Source organism: Lissotriton vulgaris, chromosome 1_1 (assembly GCF_964263255.1).
Source record: "Lissotriton vulgaris chromosome 1_1, aLisVul1.2, whole genome shotgun sequence".
In the NCBI taxonomy this organism is placed as follows: Eukaryota; Metazoa; Chordata; class Amphibia; order Caudata; family Salamandridae; genus Lissotriton; species Lissotriton vulgaris.
In genome coordinates this window covers 2,088,593,324-2,088,612,012 of record NC_141685.1, presented here as the reverse complement: position 1 = coordinate 2,088,612,012, position 18,689 = coordinate 2,088,593,324, and the positions used below count along the sequence as shown (strand labels likewise).

At 43.6% G+C, this 18,689-nt stretch overlaps 1 protein-coding gene across 2 annotated transcripts in view; it reads right to left on the bottom strand.

Moving 5' to 3' along the window:
* Positions 1-18,689, bottom strand: part of CWF19L1 (CWF19 like cell cycle control factor 1) — a 232,099-nt gene that overhangs the window by 134,022 nt on the left and 79,388 nt on the right. For both annotated transcript variants that reach the window (XM_086921175.1, XM_086921183.1), the window contains exon 8: positions 2,426-2,569. In XM_086921175.1, the coding sequence (XP_086777301.1) occupies positions 2,426-2,569 (144 nt within the window). The remainder of the gene's footprint in view (positions 1-2,425; positions 2,570-18,689) is intronic.

The following is an 18,689-nucleotide window of genomic DNA, read 5'->3' as shown; positions in this document are numbered from 1 at the left end:
TTGTTTGGTCACTGTTGGTGTTGGGGGTGTGAAAGGTCTCCCCTGTGCTATATTTGCTCTGTTCCACCATGCCATCTCCTGATGAACCTTGTTCGTGACCACCACTAGATCCTCCCAACTCCCTGTAGCGTGTGACCATTGTGTTTGGAGCCATTCTTGAAATGGTCTCATGTGTAGACGCATATTGGGAACTAAGTGAATGCATGAGGCATCAATCCTAGTAATTTCCCGACTGTCCTCACTGTCAGATGATGCCCCTTCTGGTATAGGTGAGTCTCCTTTAGCAGAGCTGTTATCCTTTCAATTGGGAAATCCTTTCCTTAGCACAGTGTTTATTTCTGCGCCCAAGAACAGTTTCTTGCGTTCCGGTTCTATGGATGATTTCTGCTTGTGTATGGGGAATCCCAGCTGAACCAGTGTCTCCATCACTTGTTGTGTATGTTGTTTGCATAGGTTGTATGAGTTTGCTCTTACTAACCAGTCATCTAAGTAGGGGTAAACATGAATTCCTTGCCTTCTGAGATGTGCTGCTACTGCTGCAAGGCACTTTGTGAACACCCTTGGTGCGGATTTCAGACCGAAAGTCAGTACCTTGAACTGGTAGTGTTGTTGGTTTATGACAAATCTTAGGTAACGTTTGTGTTTTCTGTTCATTGGGATGTGCCAATACGCATCTTTTAAGTGTAAAAACTCCCATTCTTGGATTACCTTTAGGATTCATAAGGGCACCTCCACACAGAAGGAGTCGTGACGTGAACCCAGACAGAAGACAAACACCTTGTGGATCAGTCACAGATATTGGTTTGCAAAAGTTCCCTCCCAGTATAAACCCCGCAGTTTTAGGGTGGCACATTTCCCTTGGACACAAGAACAATAAACATTTATAAGAAAAAAAACTTGTCAACTGAAGCGAAAGAAGTTGGGGGTCAGCTCTTGATCCGCGATCCATGACAAAGACCAACACAATCGGACATCAGCACATGGGGAAGACACTTGGATGCAGTTCAATCGCCACTTCTGGGGAGAGCAAAATCAATGCAGAGCCCAACACCTACCTACCAACAGCAAGTGTATTCCAATGAGAAGTATGCGAGGGGGCAAATATTTTGAGACTAAGCATCAAGATGTTTGAAAGACTATTGCCAGGGTAGATTCAGTAGTGCAAACATTCCTTTCTACAGTTTCATTATGTAATTGAGTTTCATTTTTTCAATTTTTTTACCATACATTTCCTGAATTTAGTGTATATAGATACAAGCTTTAGCCTTGCGGGATTAGGTTTGCTGTGGAATAAGCAGACTGCCCGCTATTTCGAACTCTAGAGAAAATAGTGGTAAAGTGGTACACTGTTTTTATGTGAAATGTTTGAGGTGGATTAACAGTTGCAGCCACAGAATACAATTTGTTGGACAGCGCCTCCCCATGAGGCACAAATCTTAGCATGCACATTCACCCCGGTTTGTGTATTGAAAGATGATGGATGTTGTTATCAAACTCAACATAATTAATGTTAGTGACCTTGGAGGGAAAAATGCAGAGTGGGACCACCAGCATTCAAATCTATGGCAATGGTACAAAGATGGCTCCAAAAGACGAATTAGTCCTATAAGCCACCAGACCCAGTGGAGGGTCTTATCTGGAATGTTATAGCCAATGACAAAGGGGATACAGACTATCAAAGTGTATTGGAATTTTTAAATGAAGGCTGGGCCAGGTTGGTTTATACTTTGAGCCGAGATAGAGGGATCTATTTATAGCAATTTGAATGGCGCTTAATGCATCTCAGAAACAATCTGTGCCTAACTTGAAGACACAGGACTCAGGATACTGAAGTGCTTAACTTCTAGTACTAGAAATAAGCCAAAAATTGGAGCATTTAAGAAAACTCAGATTAACTTGGGGGAGGTAGTGGCTAGACGCCTATGTCCCATCCTTCTGTGGTTCTCTACAAGCTGGGTCTACAAGGTGTACAAGTTAGTGGCGTAAGAGATTAGAGTGTATGCACTACAAAACATTGGTAAAGTAGTAGAGGTTACTTAATTCATGTACGGTACATCCAAGACTATGATCACTTATGTACGTCCAGGAGGATTCCATTGTAACCTGTCAAAAAATGGCTACACCCCATCCAAAGATGAAGACTACTGACACTGTCTTAGCTTGCGGATATCACTTTTGAGAAGCATTTCCGCAAACACCACTATATTGAGTCAACTCCCCAGTCTGATGAAGAGTACATAGGATGTTCATCAAGGTTTTTAAAGAGGGTGCCACCTCAAATGGGATAAAACTGAAAAGCAAATGTAATGGTCAATGACATCCGGCGAAAGCTTTAGTGCATTCAATAGGAGTACATCATTAGTGACAAATACACAAATTTAGAAATAAAAACGCAAACCCCAAAAAAATGCCTTGTTACACATACCTCTTCTGCAAGTCTGGACTGCTTGCTCTTGTTTGCTTCTTTGCCAGATTTTCGGAATGGGTTTTCAGTGACATCTAGTGGCTGCTTTACGAGCTCAGCAGAATCCATACAGTGCATTGGAATAACGCTAAAAGCATATAGATACTGGAGGGGAAAGAAAGGGTAAGAAACTGCAATTCCACTATAATGTTTGCAATTAAACTACAAAACCCTATATCAATCTTGAAACAAGCACTGACAAAGCCTATTGTAGGAAACTGGGATTTTGTTGCAGTACCCCCCTCTTTTTGCCTGATGTGTGATACAGCTTTAACTGAAGTGTACTGGGTTCCTGCTTTTCCAAAAAATGCTCAATAGTTTCCCCTACTTTACAATACCTTTAGCACCTACTGTAAGTCCCTAGTAAATGGTACCCCTAGTACCTAGAGTCCGAGGTACTAAAGAGGGTCCCCTAAGGGCAGCAGCGCAAATTGTGCCACCCCAAACGACCATTCACCAAGCACATGCAAGGCTGCTATTACGGGCTGCGTGTCTTGGTGCAGACAAAAGTGAAAATACAACATGTCACATCTCTGTGCGATATGCATGTAATATTCGTAAGTCACCCCTAAAGCAGGTCTGACAGCCAAAGGCAGGGTGCTGAATTTTACATGTGAGGGCATTCCTGCACGAGCAGATATGCCCTTGTGCTGGTCAGACCAATTACCACCAGTACAAGTTACCAGGGAAGCCATTTTATAACATTTGCTGGACACTGGTGAAAAAGAGTTCTTCGGCTACACGATGGCTTCACTGAAAATTGGGATGTTTGGTATCAAAGATCATATATTGGTAAACCTACGCTGATTCCAGTGATGGATTTACCAATACATGCACCCAGAAGGCACCTTAGAGGTACCCCCTGAAAACCTACCAGCTTCTGGTGTACTTGCTGACTGGTTTCTGCCAGCCTGCCACCCGAGACACAGTTCTGACCAAGGGTGGGAGCTTCTGCTCTCAGGAGACCCAAGAGGGTTATACACTCCCTGCCACAGGATGAACTGCTAATTAGCCCTCCTTGGGCGGCAACCCTCAAAGCCCTGCCACCTTTGGAATGCAAATCTGGCTCCCCTCATGGGAGAGGAAGCCGACCCTTTTGTCGAGGGCCCCCTTGGCACCTGGACAGGTACGAATATTAGCTAGTCAGGTAGGTGTGTCACACCCAAGCTATGCCTAAGGGGGGCTACAGAGAGGTGGACCTAATATTTCAGAAGTAGCCATCTTTGTGATGCAATACTTAGGAATTCTGAGACAAGGTTAGGCCCACTTCCCACAGAAAGTTGTCATACAGAGGGGAGAAGTGACACCAAAGGTCAGTAGCCCATTGGCTACTCCCCTACAATCCCCAAATTCAGTATTTAAGGGAGGATCTGGCACCACAGAAGCAGATACTGAGGACATAAGAAGAAAGAAGGCACAGAAGAGCCGCAAGAGAAGAGAAAAGAGAAGAAGCAGCTGACCTGGTACCAACCCTGCCGGCCTGTCTGCACCCCTCATTGACAACTGCACCAAAGCAGATTCGTCCTGCAGCTGTTGACTGAGAGGACTGCCTGCCTTCAAAAAAGATTAAAGACCTCCCACGAACAGCGGACCTGTTCTGAAGAAACTCCAAAAGAGAAGAATCAAAGGTCTCAGGAACCGCCAAAACCAGGACACCTGAAGCCATCACTGCACCCGTCGCCTCTGGCCTGAGTTGAAGTGGCCCACTTGTGTCAATAAGGTCCCCCCAGCACTCAAGTAAATAGTGGTTTCACCTGTTCTTTCCATAGAATAACATTGCAGTACTCAGAAATTGCAGTGTGTCTACTTCTTAAAGTGAAAAGAATTTATATTTAAAAACATACCTACCCGATGTTTCTCTCTGATGCCTAAATATTTATAAAGATACTTGCTATATTTATATACTGGTGTGGATCGCCTTGAGTCATGTGTCTCATTCATTTATCATTGTGTTATGTACAAATATCCTGCACTGCTCAGTGTGAAGCCTAAGTCTCCTCGACCCTACTACCCCCTAATAGAGCACTTTGGATGGCATAGCAAACCCTCTCAACTAATAAGGAAACCCCTGGACACTTTTCACAGTAGCTCAGATTTGTGATATATCACATAGTTTGAGATTTTGTACAGTGGAGAGATGTTTTTAAAGCATATCTACCACAGTGCACATACATCATGGGCAGCAGCTGTGCAAGACTCAATCACATGCAGAAAGTACAACCTGGGTGATGGAAGCAAACACAAAGCTCATTTTACACTGAAAACAGAAAAGTGTGTACTGCTGCTACCTGTACTTCATCTAACACACAATAGTGTCCAGTAGTGCACATTTCTCTCATGAATAGAGCAGAAAAAGTATCGCAGCAGGAGCCTCGACTGATACAGAGACACAGACCCAAAAACATACAGGGCTAGCACACAAGCTTGCATGACAAACACACTCCCATTACAATACATCACAGTACAAACTTCCCAGGCACATAGAACAATAACACATGAAGCAGTGCTGTAAACAAAAAGTGACCAAAGCCAGTGCAGACCAATGCCTCCAGACTTGGCTGGGCTGATTTTCAAATAAAAAGCACAGCTTCTACTTTGGCAGTTTCAATCAGAGTTATGCTCCAAAGAAGACGCCTCCTATGTTTAATTACCTTGTGCCAGATAGAGCAAGCAGATTTACAGGTTTTGCCTTTTGAAATCAATGATTTAAGTTGTCGAGTATCAACTGCTATGTTTGCTGGCCAGCTGGCTATGCGTGCCAAGGTGCTCCCAATAACAGACTGCAACCCACAGTTAGTATAATGCTTGCACGTGGTACGAACATGAGAAGCTTCATGTAAGGTCTAGACTCACACCCCATTAAAAACAAGCATTGGCATAGCCAATAAGTCTCGCATTTGGGACCTTATAAGTGCTTAGCCATGCAACAGTTGATGTTGTTGCACCAAGGATATTGTGCTGCATAACTAAACACTTCTAAAGGTCCCAAAAGCGAGACTTATTGTCTATGCCAATGCTCATTTCTCTAGGATTCGGTCCTCAATTTGGTCAAAAGCAACCATGATTGCCCCCCCCCAAACATGTTCAAGTTTAGGGCAGAACCACAATATATGGAATAGCACACGTGTCCCCAACTTTTTGCTGAGAAGTTTTATCTATAGTGTGATGTCACTGCGGGATGTACTGCCACCTATAAAATCTTAGTGTCTATCCCGCCCTTGATCATGTTGTGCAAAGTTATTTGTGCAGGTAAAGATCATGTCCCATGTTTCGCATCTAATTTATTCCCACAACTCTTTCCCACCCCCGATTAAAGTTCTGATGTGGGGGACATGCGTGGAGTTGAATAGATCTGGAAGATCAGGGGTTTCGAGGAATTTTGTCTTGAAGAAAGTAAGCTGGCGTAGTGCCAGTTTGAATGCACGGCTTGTTGACCTGTGTCCTATTCGTTGAAACCCAAACCTTTCCTGTTCCCGGGTATGTTAGAGAGACGTTATGCCTTCGAAAAGGCGGATTACCCAATTAGAGTAAAAGTCCCTTAAATAATAGCACCCTTGTGATACCCATATCTGAAAGTGATATCGGAGTAGGCTTAGAGTAAAATCAGTGTTTCCATGTAGTTAGCAACAATGGGTAGTAAACCCATTCTCATCGAGAAAGTCCCAAGAGTCTAACGTGACACTGGTCACAAGTGAGATGTAAAGGTTACAGCATCTTTGTTTCTTGAAGATCCATGAACCTCGGTCAAAGGTCTAGCTATTATGTTTTGGTCAATAAAACAGATTTTTCAGTCTTCCCTTGGAGCTGCTCTACATCAAATGTGGAAGTGAAGTAATAGTGATATAAGTTTGGAATCCCTCAAGCCTCCCTGTTAAAGATTTAATATGCATGTCCGTGAGTGCTGTCTGGGCTTTCCCCTTCCTTGTAACGTGAGCTCGGTTTTCTGAATTTTAGGGGCGGGGGCTCAGGATAAGTATAGGATTTTTTCGTGGGAATCGAGGCTATTCTCCCTGGCAGGGTGTGCAAGCACATAAGTCCTTTGTGCTATAGAACTATCTGAAGTGGTTCCTGCTGCATTCGTATATATTATATATCTGAGGCTATGGTAATCACCAAATAGGTTATGCCGATGTGTTTTCTGAAGTTTGGGGGCGGGGCGTGCTGGGGGGCTGAGGGGTGGGATGCTGAGGGGAGGGGGGCTCGGGATAAGTGTAGGATTTTTTTCTTGGGATCAAGGCTATTCTCCTTAACAGGGTGTGCAAGTACATAAGTTCTTTGAGCTATAGAACGATCTGAAGTTGTTCTTGCCGCATTTGTATATATCTGAGGCTAGGGTAATCGGCAAATAGGTTATGCCGATGTGTTCATTGGAAATTAGTCTTGTTTTGTAATAAGGCCACAACTTTCCCATGGTTCGTGTGGAGACCTGCTACAATTCAGTATTCTTCAGGTAAAAGGGGTCTGATAGGGTAAGTTAAAGACTGGGCAAAATGTTTATATAGTGTTTATAAAAGGGAGCTGTGAAGCTGCCCGAAGCTTTGCCCAGCCTCAAGTTCCCAATGACTTGAAGATATCTTCCACCTAAATGGGTTCCTCCGAGTCGGTTACAAGCAAAGTAAAAACAATCCCAAAAACCAACAAGCATTGGCCGCACGCCCATAAAAGTAACGGGGATGGGCGGCCGTGAAAGAGATCGCGATTGCGGGGACGCGTTCTGTGGTGTGGGAGGGTCGGATCTAGGCGCGCGAGGAAAGGCAGATGGCGGCGCAGCGAAAGTGAAAGTCATCGCGGCTGTAAGGGTGCCCGCAAGATGGTGCCTGTGCTCGTAAGCGCTCAGGCGCGTAACCGCAAGCTGTAGGCTACCAGCAAATGCTTGTGGTAGCATTTTCCGAAGCCCTTACTAAAAGTCTCGCCAGAGCAGCGCATGCGTTGGCTCAGGCGAGACCTATAAATAACTTGCAATATTTGCGGCTGCGCCATATTGATGCTACACAGAAGGGACAACAAAGTAACATAATGGGTCATATTCAAAAAGGTAAATTTACATGGAGTAAATCTACAAGTGCAAATTTATGTTTACAATTAGTAGTAATTTTACTATTTTCGGCTATGCACTATTTCAGAGTGTAAATTTACTACAAAGTGTAGACTTGCATATCTCAGCCTCCTGAAACAGGGGAGGACAAATTTACAAGTGTAAAGTAACAACATCCAAAAAATACACAAACAGTAGTTATGTACTACAGCTCCGACCTGGAATAAGTCCAGCACCACACATGGCCAACCACTGGTACTGCAACATCCGCCTACAGAAAATAAATGAGGGAGAAACTTAAAAGAACACACCATAGAAAATAATGCTGAATGAAATTAATTTAGTTAAAATGTTTAAAAAGGTATATCAATTTAATTTAGTGTTAAACAAAATATAAATTAAAAATAAATGTAGGGTAATATTTTAGTAGCATTTATAAATTTGAAACAAATGTAACTTTAATTAAAAAATGTTTTTAACTGTTTGTGATTTCTATTACATTAGTAAATATGAAAATTCCACTTTAGGTATCAATGCCTTTTAATATATCTTTAAACATTAATTTGAATGTAATATTAATAAGTTTAATTTAGTATTAATTTTATTCAGAATTAAGTTAATAGTTTGAAATTACTACTAGTAACTTTGAACATGTAGGCGTAGTTCTCCACCACTGGGGCTGCGATCTCCACATGGCAAATGTAATATTAAAAAAGTTAATCAGACTTTAAAAAAATATATTGTAATTGCATTTATATAGCGCTTACTATATATTAATGTAAACAACTTTTGTGTATTTATTTTAAATGTAGAACATATTTGGAAAAAACAAGCTACAAAACTAGTAGCTTAAATTAAATCTTAATTTAAATATTAATTTAAATAGGATTTGTAAAAAAAAAAAAAAACACCTACGGTAAAATATTTATATTTTCTTATTATATATTAAAAATTACACCAGGTTTTATGTAGAATTAACTTCGTTTTTTGTTACGTTCATTTTTAATTTACAGAAACGGTTATTAAAATACTTTTATCAAAAAATATTTACTTTATTTATTTATTTGCTTAATAAAGTTAAAAAAAATGAATTTACTCTAACATTATTTCCAACGGGTTCTATTTTAAGACCCTTCCGCAATTATTTTCCATGGGCGGGTACTGCAGTGCCAGTGGTTGCCCATGTGTGGTGCTGGACCGGCTCCAGGTCTGAGCTGGTGTAAGTTCACTACTGTTTTGGACCCTTTCTGGCTGTAGTAACTTTAGAGTGGCAGTTTGTGAAACTTTCGAGGGAGGGTGTCTGCCCCTCCGCAAATCCCTTCTTACTCCTCCTTAAAACCCTCCAATTTAGTAGTAAGTATTCTATTTCCAGTCTCTCACCCTGGTCCCACCCACACTAACTACTAAGATGCAAACTGACATAGGTAAGTAAAAGATCAAAAGCTTAAGGAGCCAACCTATAATTTTCCAATCCTTACCTGAAGCTGGATGGCTCTTTAATTCCATGTACCTTAACACATGCATATCTGTTCTTCCACCCCCTAAGAAACCTACACTACACGCTGAAGACCTCACCTAGTACCAGCCCATCATTTGAGTACTCTACATCAGTAAGATCACTTAAAAATGGTCTACACTCAACCCCAAAACAACATTAATGCTAACCATCTCTTGCACGACTCCCAATCTGGCTTCAGATCATGCTGCAGTACGGAGAGTGCTACCTTAAACATGGTAGGCAACTTCCTTCAGACAGCAGAGAGCGATGAAGATATTGCAGAACCTCTAAGCTGCCTCCAACATAGTCTACCAATCTACACTTAGCCACACCATGGAGCCTTAAAAAGGATTCATTGGTAAAGTACCTTCAATGGTTCTCTTATGATCTTTCTAACTGACATCAGCTTATTCACATGGGAACCCTCCTGGCTCCAAAAGATACCCCTACTTGTGGGGTTCCCCCAGGTTTTACACAATCCCCTTTAATCTTTAAACACCAAATGGAGGCTGTTGAGGCTCTACTCCACGATAACAAAAATTCACCAAGATGTTGAAAGCCTCCTCCTCTCCGGGAACAGAATAATTTAAATACAGCCTGCACCTCATCCAGACCTGGATGTCCAGCACCTACCTAAAGTTGGGAGTGCTAATATTTGCCGAGAATAACCAACAAGAAATAGTACAAATCTGACTCAATGACATGATCCTTGATGTTTTCAAACCTCAAAATTCACAGAATGCGAAGTCACCAGAAATAACCCTGGATAACATCCTCACCATCAAGAACACATTACCAACAAGCACTGCGTTGCCAATAGGTCTCACATTAGGAAAGTTTGAGCTATTGGTCTTGTAAATGTCCATTTTTTTTATTTATGTGTTGGTTTTGAAAATAGCTAAATGAATAGCTTTGTCATTTGCAATGCCAATAGTTATAACTTTCGCAAATTTGACACCTATAGCATTTGTAATGCAACATGTTTTGTATTTACGTGACTTAGATGTATTGATATTACAAAGGTTTTAAATTTTTTTAAATAATACTTAAATAAAAGTGATTTTAATTTATAATGGCAATAGCTTAAACTTTTGAAAATAACTTTTGTGAAGATTATGTTCAGTGTATTTTATTGTGACGAAGTTCCAAAACTAGAAGTGAAATATTAACATCTTTTTGTGACATTTGTAATAAAGCTTGAAACATTGAGAGAACATATTTGAACCAGTTGTTGTTGAATGGTTGCGCAGATTAATGCTGGGGTGGCGCTGAGTGGTACACGCTCTTATAAATCTAATTACAATTACAAAATAATAGAATTGACATCCTATCAAACAATGAAGCGTGTCCATAAAAAATGAAATTGTAAAGCATGTTCTAGGTTTAGCATGTCTGACTGAAGAGCATTGGCCGATTCCTCGCACTCTCAATTTGGTGAAGTGAGAAATTTGAGGCGCAGTGTTGCAAAAAAAGTGTCCAAGCTCACACAATGTGGTGAAACGGGGAAGCCGTGATTAAATAAACAATCATTTGGTTTTATGGTAACAAAGCCAAACCAGGGTTTTATTATTTCCGGAGTTTACGTGCTATTTTAGTGCATATTAGACATATGTGTTTAGTAATAAGACATAACCGTATGTTTTAATAAACTTCAAAGTGCAATACGAGGTATGTAGCAAGTTCTACTGTTTGTGCACCATAAAAATGAGTTAGGCACTAATAAAAGAAATTCATCATCTGTGGAACATAATTGTTTAAATGGGAGTTGTAATGTGGACTTCCTTTGGGAAGACCAAAGATTGCAGTGATATAGTCACGTCACCCCTTTGCACCACCAGGGCACTCGTAAAAGGGCACAGCGCCACCAACAGTACGTTTCATGCCACACCACGTCTGAATATTACCACGCATTGGCATTGCTTCTTGGAAAACCTGGAATTCGGTTTAAGTGCTGAGCGATTTCTGTGAGAAAGCTACCAAACCAATTAGCAGCTGATACAAACAGAGGGACATAAAAGTTTATGCACCAATAGGCGGCCATTCTGAAGGCAGAGTGGTGGGCCCGCAATGGCGCTGCCAAATGGTTTGCAAGTCACTCAAGAGCACTGAGAAAACGTAAACAGCCCCCATCTGGTGACTGCTGCACACTGCCACATTTTCGGAGCTGGAAAGTAGTTTATGTGTTCGGCCTAACACTCTGCGAGCTCTGCTAGCATGGAGCTACCTTTTCCTAACACTTTACTGTTAAATGCTGAACACCATCTCAGAGAATATTCGAGAAGTTGTCACGGCAAAAGGTACATATTTCGCAACCATTAAACAATATAAGCAGACAAAGTGTGCAATAAAAAACACGGTCAAAGTGTTGCTGTTGAAATGATGAGCTGTTTGTTGCATGGCAGTCCTCCAGTGTAATAGAAGTGAAAATAAATCAGAACGCGATTTCAAGGACGGAGCGCAGACTTTTTCCCTGTGGTAAAATCAATTTATGTGTGAAAATAGCGACTACATTAGTCTGGCTTTCTGCAAGACTTCCGACGTCAAACCTGTGGCCTTCCGAAAAAAGTTAATGGAGTATGGGGCGAGAGAGGACAGTGCCAGAGGAGGAGAGAGAGGCGACAGGAGGAAGAGAGCGAGCAGCAGAATGGGTGAGAGGTGGGCTCGAGTGGGAAGAGAGAGTGACGCGGAAGACTAGCAGCAGGGAGCAAGTAGATTCCCAATTAGCAGCTGATACAAACAGAGGGACATAAAAGTTTATGCACCAATAGGCGGCCATTCTGAAGGCAGAGTGGTGGGCCCGCAATGGCGCTGCCAAATGGTGTGCAAGTCACTCAAGAGCACTGAGAAAACGTAAACAGCCCCTATCTGGTGACTGCTGCACACTGCCACATTTTCGGAGCTGGAAAGTAGTTTATGTGTTCGGCCTAACACTCTGCGAGCTCTGCTAGCATGGAGCTACCTTTTTCTAACACTTTACTGTTAAATGCTGAACACCATCTCAGAGAATATTCGAGAAGCTGTCACAGCAAAAGGTACATATTTCTCAACCATTAAACAATCTAAGCAGACAAAGTGTGTAAACATAAAAAGTTATGAGAGTATGGGGCGAGAGAGGACAGTGCCAGAGGAGGAGAGAGAGGCGACAGGAGGAAGAGAGCGAGCGGCAGAAGGGGTGGGAGGTGGGCTCGAGTGGGAAGAGAGAGTGACGCGGAAGACTAGCAGCAGGGAGCAAGTAGATTGGAGGAGAAAGATAGATGGGCGAGTTAGGTGGAGAGCGAAAGCTAGAGAAGGAGAGAGCTAGAATTACCTTTGGTGCAGGAAAACAGGGTTCAATCCAAGAGCGGCCGGGAAACTGAAGCGGCCAGCCATGAATAATTAGGGGAGGAGAAGCTGCACAGCACACGCTGGGAGAAGCCCTTTGATGTGCTGTGCGGCCGTGAAAAAATGCAATTAGGAGGGAGGGAGGGAGGGAGGCTGATGCGCGTGCTTGTTTGGTCACGTGATTCACGTGAACTTAAAGAAAAACGCACGAACGAAACCCTTGGTTTGACGAGCATTTTGAGCACTTGAATTCTCGCTCCGCTCAATGCGCTTGCGCGCATTGATAGGTCGCGAGACCTAAAAAGCCAAAGACGACTTGGGACCAGCTATATCTTCTAAAAGACAGTTTTTTCCAGAAAGTGATATCAGAACTACTGTTCAAGCTGGCACACTCTCACATCTGCATGGTGGTAATTCCATGCTCCATGGCCTCCTAGACTTTACTTTGGTCCATTCATAAGTGCATCCTGCATGCTGTAGCATGGTCTGCCACTTAATGTGTCTCTTTGCCACGGTTAGTCCATTTTGTTATTTCATTGCCACCTCGGTCTGTTTTTGTGCCCTTTTGCCTTTCCTCATAATTTCCCTGTCATCTCCTTCTCTTTTTGTGCTTTTCTTTCTGCTTTGTCTCACTATTGTTTTTGACTTTCTATTTTTCACCTTTTCTTTCTATTTTCTTTCACCTTTTGTGCCGATTCCCGCTCTTGCTGTACCCTCTCCTCCCTCTGTTCCTTACCTCTGCGATGTGCTAATCCTGCTCGTTCGCCAGCATCCTGTGCCTCTCCACGCCCAGTTTACCACAACCTGCATTTGTCCCACTCCCAGGACCTGGATAATATCAGCCGCAGCATGGGCTCACTAAAAGCAAGCCTATCTGTGCCCGTCCATGCATGGACCACACTGTGCCAGGGCCACTGATACTCCACCCATCCACCGCTACTGCGTTCCTACACACCCTCAACCCTGGCTGTCATTCACTGGGCAGCAGCAACAACACAGAAGGAGTCTTCACCTTTATCTCCTGCAGGGTCTCATGCACACACCTCCCACCAACAGCAACACATTCACATGCTTCTTATAACCCGCTCACTCAGCAAACGCATTGCAGAGATATAGGAACTGCTCACTATCACGCCTAGGAACTGCTCCTCCTCACAGAAACTTGGCTAAAACCAGCCTCTACACCGGACATTACTACTGCCATCCCTGGCAGCCAACAAGATCACCAGACAAGAGTCAGCACGAGGCCAGAGGTGGAGTCACCATTACATCAGCTGCACCAACACCATGAGCACCTCACCTTCAACCTACAAAAATCACAGCCAGCTTTACCTTTTGCGTAAGCTTTATATGCAGACCAAAAGGACCCTGTGCTAACCTGGCCAGCGACATCACAGACTTTGATGCAGCCCTCATCACGGATTCCAACATTTTTATCGTCCTAGTTGACCTGAACTACTTCCTGGAACACCGCTCCTACCCTAGCTTAATTTCCCTTCGGTCTCTCCCAGCAAATCACCGGACCCACAAAGACACCTGGACTCCTCCTGGGCCGGACTGTCCTTCAACAAAATCAGTCGACAAACCATTACCCGTCACCTGCCCTCCAATCACCTAGCAACTGCCCCGCCCTCAAGTGCAGCAAAATACATGAACATAAACACAAGCCAGCTGGTACAAAGAAACTCAGGCTGACGAAATCGCACTGAAAGCAAATGGAGTGCACGTGGAATAAGAGCCAAAACTACAAAGACAATCTCAGATCCTCCTTGAGACAATACCAGAAGCAAATCCGAAGACCAAGCACACAGCCCTTGCAGCCTGCATCAACACTGGCACCAACAACAGCAAGGAAAAATCTTTGCCATCATCCTAGAGTTCACCACACCTGCAGTAACCAACAACACTACTTCTCAAGACCTCTTCAACTAATCTATCGGACTCCTTCAGTGAAAACATTGCATCCATATAAGTCACAGCTGACATGCAATGGGACCCCATTGCCGGTTTCAGACAACAACTGAAAGGGATAATCTGCTACTCTAAAAGTAAGCTTCTTGATATATCTCCATCGAGTGTGCACTGTTTGGGCCCAGTATTGAGATATGGCGACACAGAGGTTAAGCGTGCTGCACACTCACACTCATGAATACTAGGGTGAATTTAAATAAGCCTGTCTGAAGGGTTGGTTGTAACACGGCTCCACACTGCATGCACAGGGTACGAATAAATGCACGCTCACTGGTAAAACATAAGCATGAATTTGCAGATTTCGTAGTAGCACACACCCTCAACATTGTCTTTGTTGTGGAAACTTGGCCCAACGATGCTTCAGGCCCAGACATGAATATAGCCACCCCAACAGGTTTCTCCATTGCTAGAAAAGACCGGGAAGACAAAAAGGGAGGGGACCTAGCTATAGTCTATCGGGATCACTTGAAGGCCAAGACTATGAAGTGATCTCTTTTAAAATCGCCATTAAAAATACTTACTCCTTTAATGGTCTCCTTATTAATCGCCTGCCAGGTTTCAGAGCCAGCTTTATACACCTCCTCAGTCAGTTACTGGAGTATAAAGTCAATTCTCTGGACTACACTATTTTAGGTGATCTCAATATTCACTTGGAGAAGTCACAGGACAGACTCAACAAGCGACCTCATTGACCTGATGACTAGTGCAGGGTTAGAACAGGTCACTGGAAGCCCCACTCAGAGTAGGTACTCTGTTGGACAAAGTCTTTACAGACTGCCCTGTACTGGAATTTAAACGTTTACTCCCATTATACTGGTAGGGTCATTCAGCAGTTTTGTTGACTTAATCTGTACCCACTACCTCTGGCAATAGGATCATCCCAGCCAGGAGGCCTAAACGATACCAATGGCACTGCTTAGACACTGCTGAATTTAATGCCCTAATGGATAACAGTAGACCGTCCATGTCCTGCAACCCTGAGATAGCATCAGTAGAATTCCTGGATTGCCTCGATAGTCCATACTTTAGCACCCCTGAAAGAAGGGAAAGTAAGCAGAGCTACCCCTACCGAGCCCTGGATTTCAGAGGAACTTAGCCTCTTTAAAAGGCAATGCTACCGGCGAGAACGGCGATGGAGAAGCTCTTATGACATCACTGAGAAAAAAACCTATAGGGAATTGATCGCTCAGTATAAAGAACTGATTCATAAGTCAAATACCAACTAATTCTCTGACAAAATTAAAGCTGCCAATAACAGTACTAAAGAACTAATTGATGTGGTTCAGAAACTCAGCCGAGCCCCGGAGACTAGAAATACTGTAGTGGATCAAACATTTGCAACACTCTCCCCTATTTCTTCTGCAAAAATGTTTGTAGTACTTATGATATATTCGTCCCAAATCACTGTAGGATAAGGAGTAGCTCCACTACTCAAAACAAAGGTCTACTGGCTAGTTCAATAGCTCCCAATTGTTCATCAGCAGCCGACCCGGCCCATTTCTTGAAATTTCAGTCAATCTCCTATGACCCGATCCGCAAGCTTCTCAATATAACCAAAACTGGTTCACTGGCAGATCCCTGCCCCCCTAAAATAGCCGACGTAGGCTTGGGCCTTATTGCACACCATTTAACGGATATCTTCAATCTGGTTCTTAAAACAGGAATATTCCCAAGAATCTGAAAGGCTTCTGTTTTGCCTCGGTTAAAAAAAACTAACTTGGATGTATCTAACCCTTGCAATTATCGCCCGAACTGCCGGTTGCCTCTACCGTCGCAAAATCTTGAAAAATGTAGGATTCAAGAATGGACTACTTTTATTAATACTAACCACTCACTGGATCCTACGCAGTACGGAGTCAGGAGTGAGCATACTACTGAACTCGTCCCGATTACTGCGATGGAAGAAATTAGACCTTCGCTTGACAACGGAGGTAATGCCACATTGATCTTACTGGATCTATAATCGGCGGCCTTCGATACGGTAGACCATGGTAAGCTCTTTCCTTCTTAAATCTTTTTTTGACTGATCACGAGCAAGTTGTGGAACTAGATAGTTATGCATTGCATACTTTTCAACTGCCCTGCGGGATTCCACAGGTCTCGTCTTTGAGCCCCTCTTTTTAGGTCTCGCCTCTCAATGCGCATGCGCATTGAGCAGAGCAAGACTATAGCGACTTAAACAGACTTTACCCAACTGGGCGATTTGGTGCTTTGCCTGTGCGCTTTTAGGTCAATGCGCAAGCGCATTGACCTATAAAATGCGCGTGCACATCATCAAATCGCCATCTGTTCCCTCAGCCGCACTCCTCCCACACCTTTGAAGTGAAGCTTAGCTTCACTTCAAAGGCCCCTGCTGCTTCACACCCTCATCGCCGCTCTCCCCGCTCCGCCCCCTCCCCTGCCCGCATTGTCTCATTTCTCCTCCCCCCCTCCCCACAGCAATGCCCTCTGTCTTGTTTGCGCTTTGCTTCGTACTAGTGGGTGACCTGTATATTAATGTATGCTGGCATGTGGTGGCATGGTGGACATCTGTGAAATGCCCCAGCCTCTGTATAGGGTGTTCTGGCTGCATGTGCACTTGCACCTGGCTAAGAATCCTTCTCGTCCATTGATCGGGGATTCATGCGTTCATTCGCTGCTTAAACTGCTGGAGATCTGTCCCCCCCCCAAACCACCATACACAAATTGAGAGGCTGTCGGACGCTAGCTAGACCTTCCCAGCCAGTATAGTGTGCAGGTGTTGTCTCGACTTGTAGCCGAGCTGCCAAATCCACAACCTGCGGCTCTTTCTCGGAGTGGAAAGCACTTTGTCTGGCCACATCTGAGATTCGTCAGTGTTCGTCCTTGAAATAACCCGCCTGAATGTCTTGTGCAAGGCCAGGTATGTCTGGGGCCCATCCGCATCGACTGGGGCTCGGAAAGTTGTAAATGTTCAAGAAATCTGACCCCCCCACGAAGACCATTTCCTAAGTAGTACAAGCTGACTCATTTACAGATTGTCTGATTGTGACAACAGGAATTGTCCAATGTGAAGCTGCCTAGTTTCTTACAGTTCATGGCAAAGCTGGTGCATTGCTTCGCCACATGTTCTGCTGTGTCATAGTAAATCCTGTGAAATTAAGGTTGAGACCTTGAATTTACAGCTTCAGCCTTCGCAGTCCAACATACCTGAACTATAATCTCGGCAAAGGCCAAAAATAACCATTTTGCTAAGCCTGAAAGAATTGTTTCACTCTTCCTATAGGAATTCATTCTTGGAAACTGATGAGTTTATTTTGGTTATAGTCAAGGAAGGACAAACTGTTTTTAAAGTAAGCACTTGTGAACACTGTTCAGTCTTTCAGGTGGAATAACCATGCTGAAAGATAAATTGCAGCCCAGTTTTATTTGATATCCTGTACAAGCGCGTCCGCTTCGGATGCGCTTGGTTCCGTGTCTTTTTTTTTTCTTCATTAGTTGTGTTTGTGCCTACAAGAGTTCTGCAGCATGCGGCTGTAATGAACAGATCTACTCTTTAAATACATTGCTGTGTCTGGACAGTGCATGCACAGAGACTTCACACTGTAGGAGTTTCACCCCTCTTCACCTCCTAAACCCTGATTTTATTGCTGCACTGCCCTAGCCATTGGAGCGTTCCGACCTACGGAGGTATTCATTTATTTATTTACTAAATTGTACAAGCGCGGTCCGCTTCGGATGCGCTTGGTTATTTATTTATTTAATCAGTTGCACAAGCGTGGTCTGCTTTGGCCGTGCTTGTATATTTATTTATTTATTTATTTAATTAGTTGCACAAGCGCTGTCCGCTTCGGCTGCACTTGCTTATTTTTTTTTTTCATTAGTTAGGGTTGTGCCTACAAGAGTTCTGCAGCATGCGGCTGTAATGAAGAGATTTACTCTTTAAATACATTGCTGTGTCTGGACAGTGCATGCACAGAGACTTCACACTGTAGGAGTTTCACCCCTTTTCATCCTCCTAAACCCTGATTTTATTGCTGCACAAAATTGGTTTGCTTGGATTGACATTCTGAAGGCTAGTACTGATAAAATCTTTTTTAAAGGATTTAAAGGAACAGCGTGCCGTCCGTCACTGGCCCCCACTCTCATATTGTTTGTTGATGTGAACACCATGTAATGAAGTACAGTCCCAGGGGAATTGAAAAGGTACTATATTTACAGGATTCCCACAGACTTTTACTACATCGCCCTGCCAGGGCTGCAGCTGCTCGGCATGGTGTGCCCGTGCAGACTCAACCCACCACACCCCGAGCTCTGGCTTTTCAAGCTAGTTTGCAGGAGGAACTCGCTTCTTGGTCTCCCTCTCCCCATCTGCCTGCTCTCCTCTCTCTCTCCCCCTCCCTTTCTCTCCCCTCCGTCCTTCGCTCTAGTCCTCCCCCTCT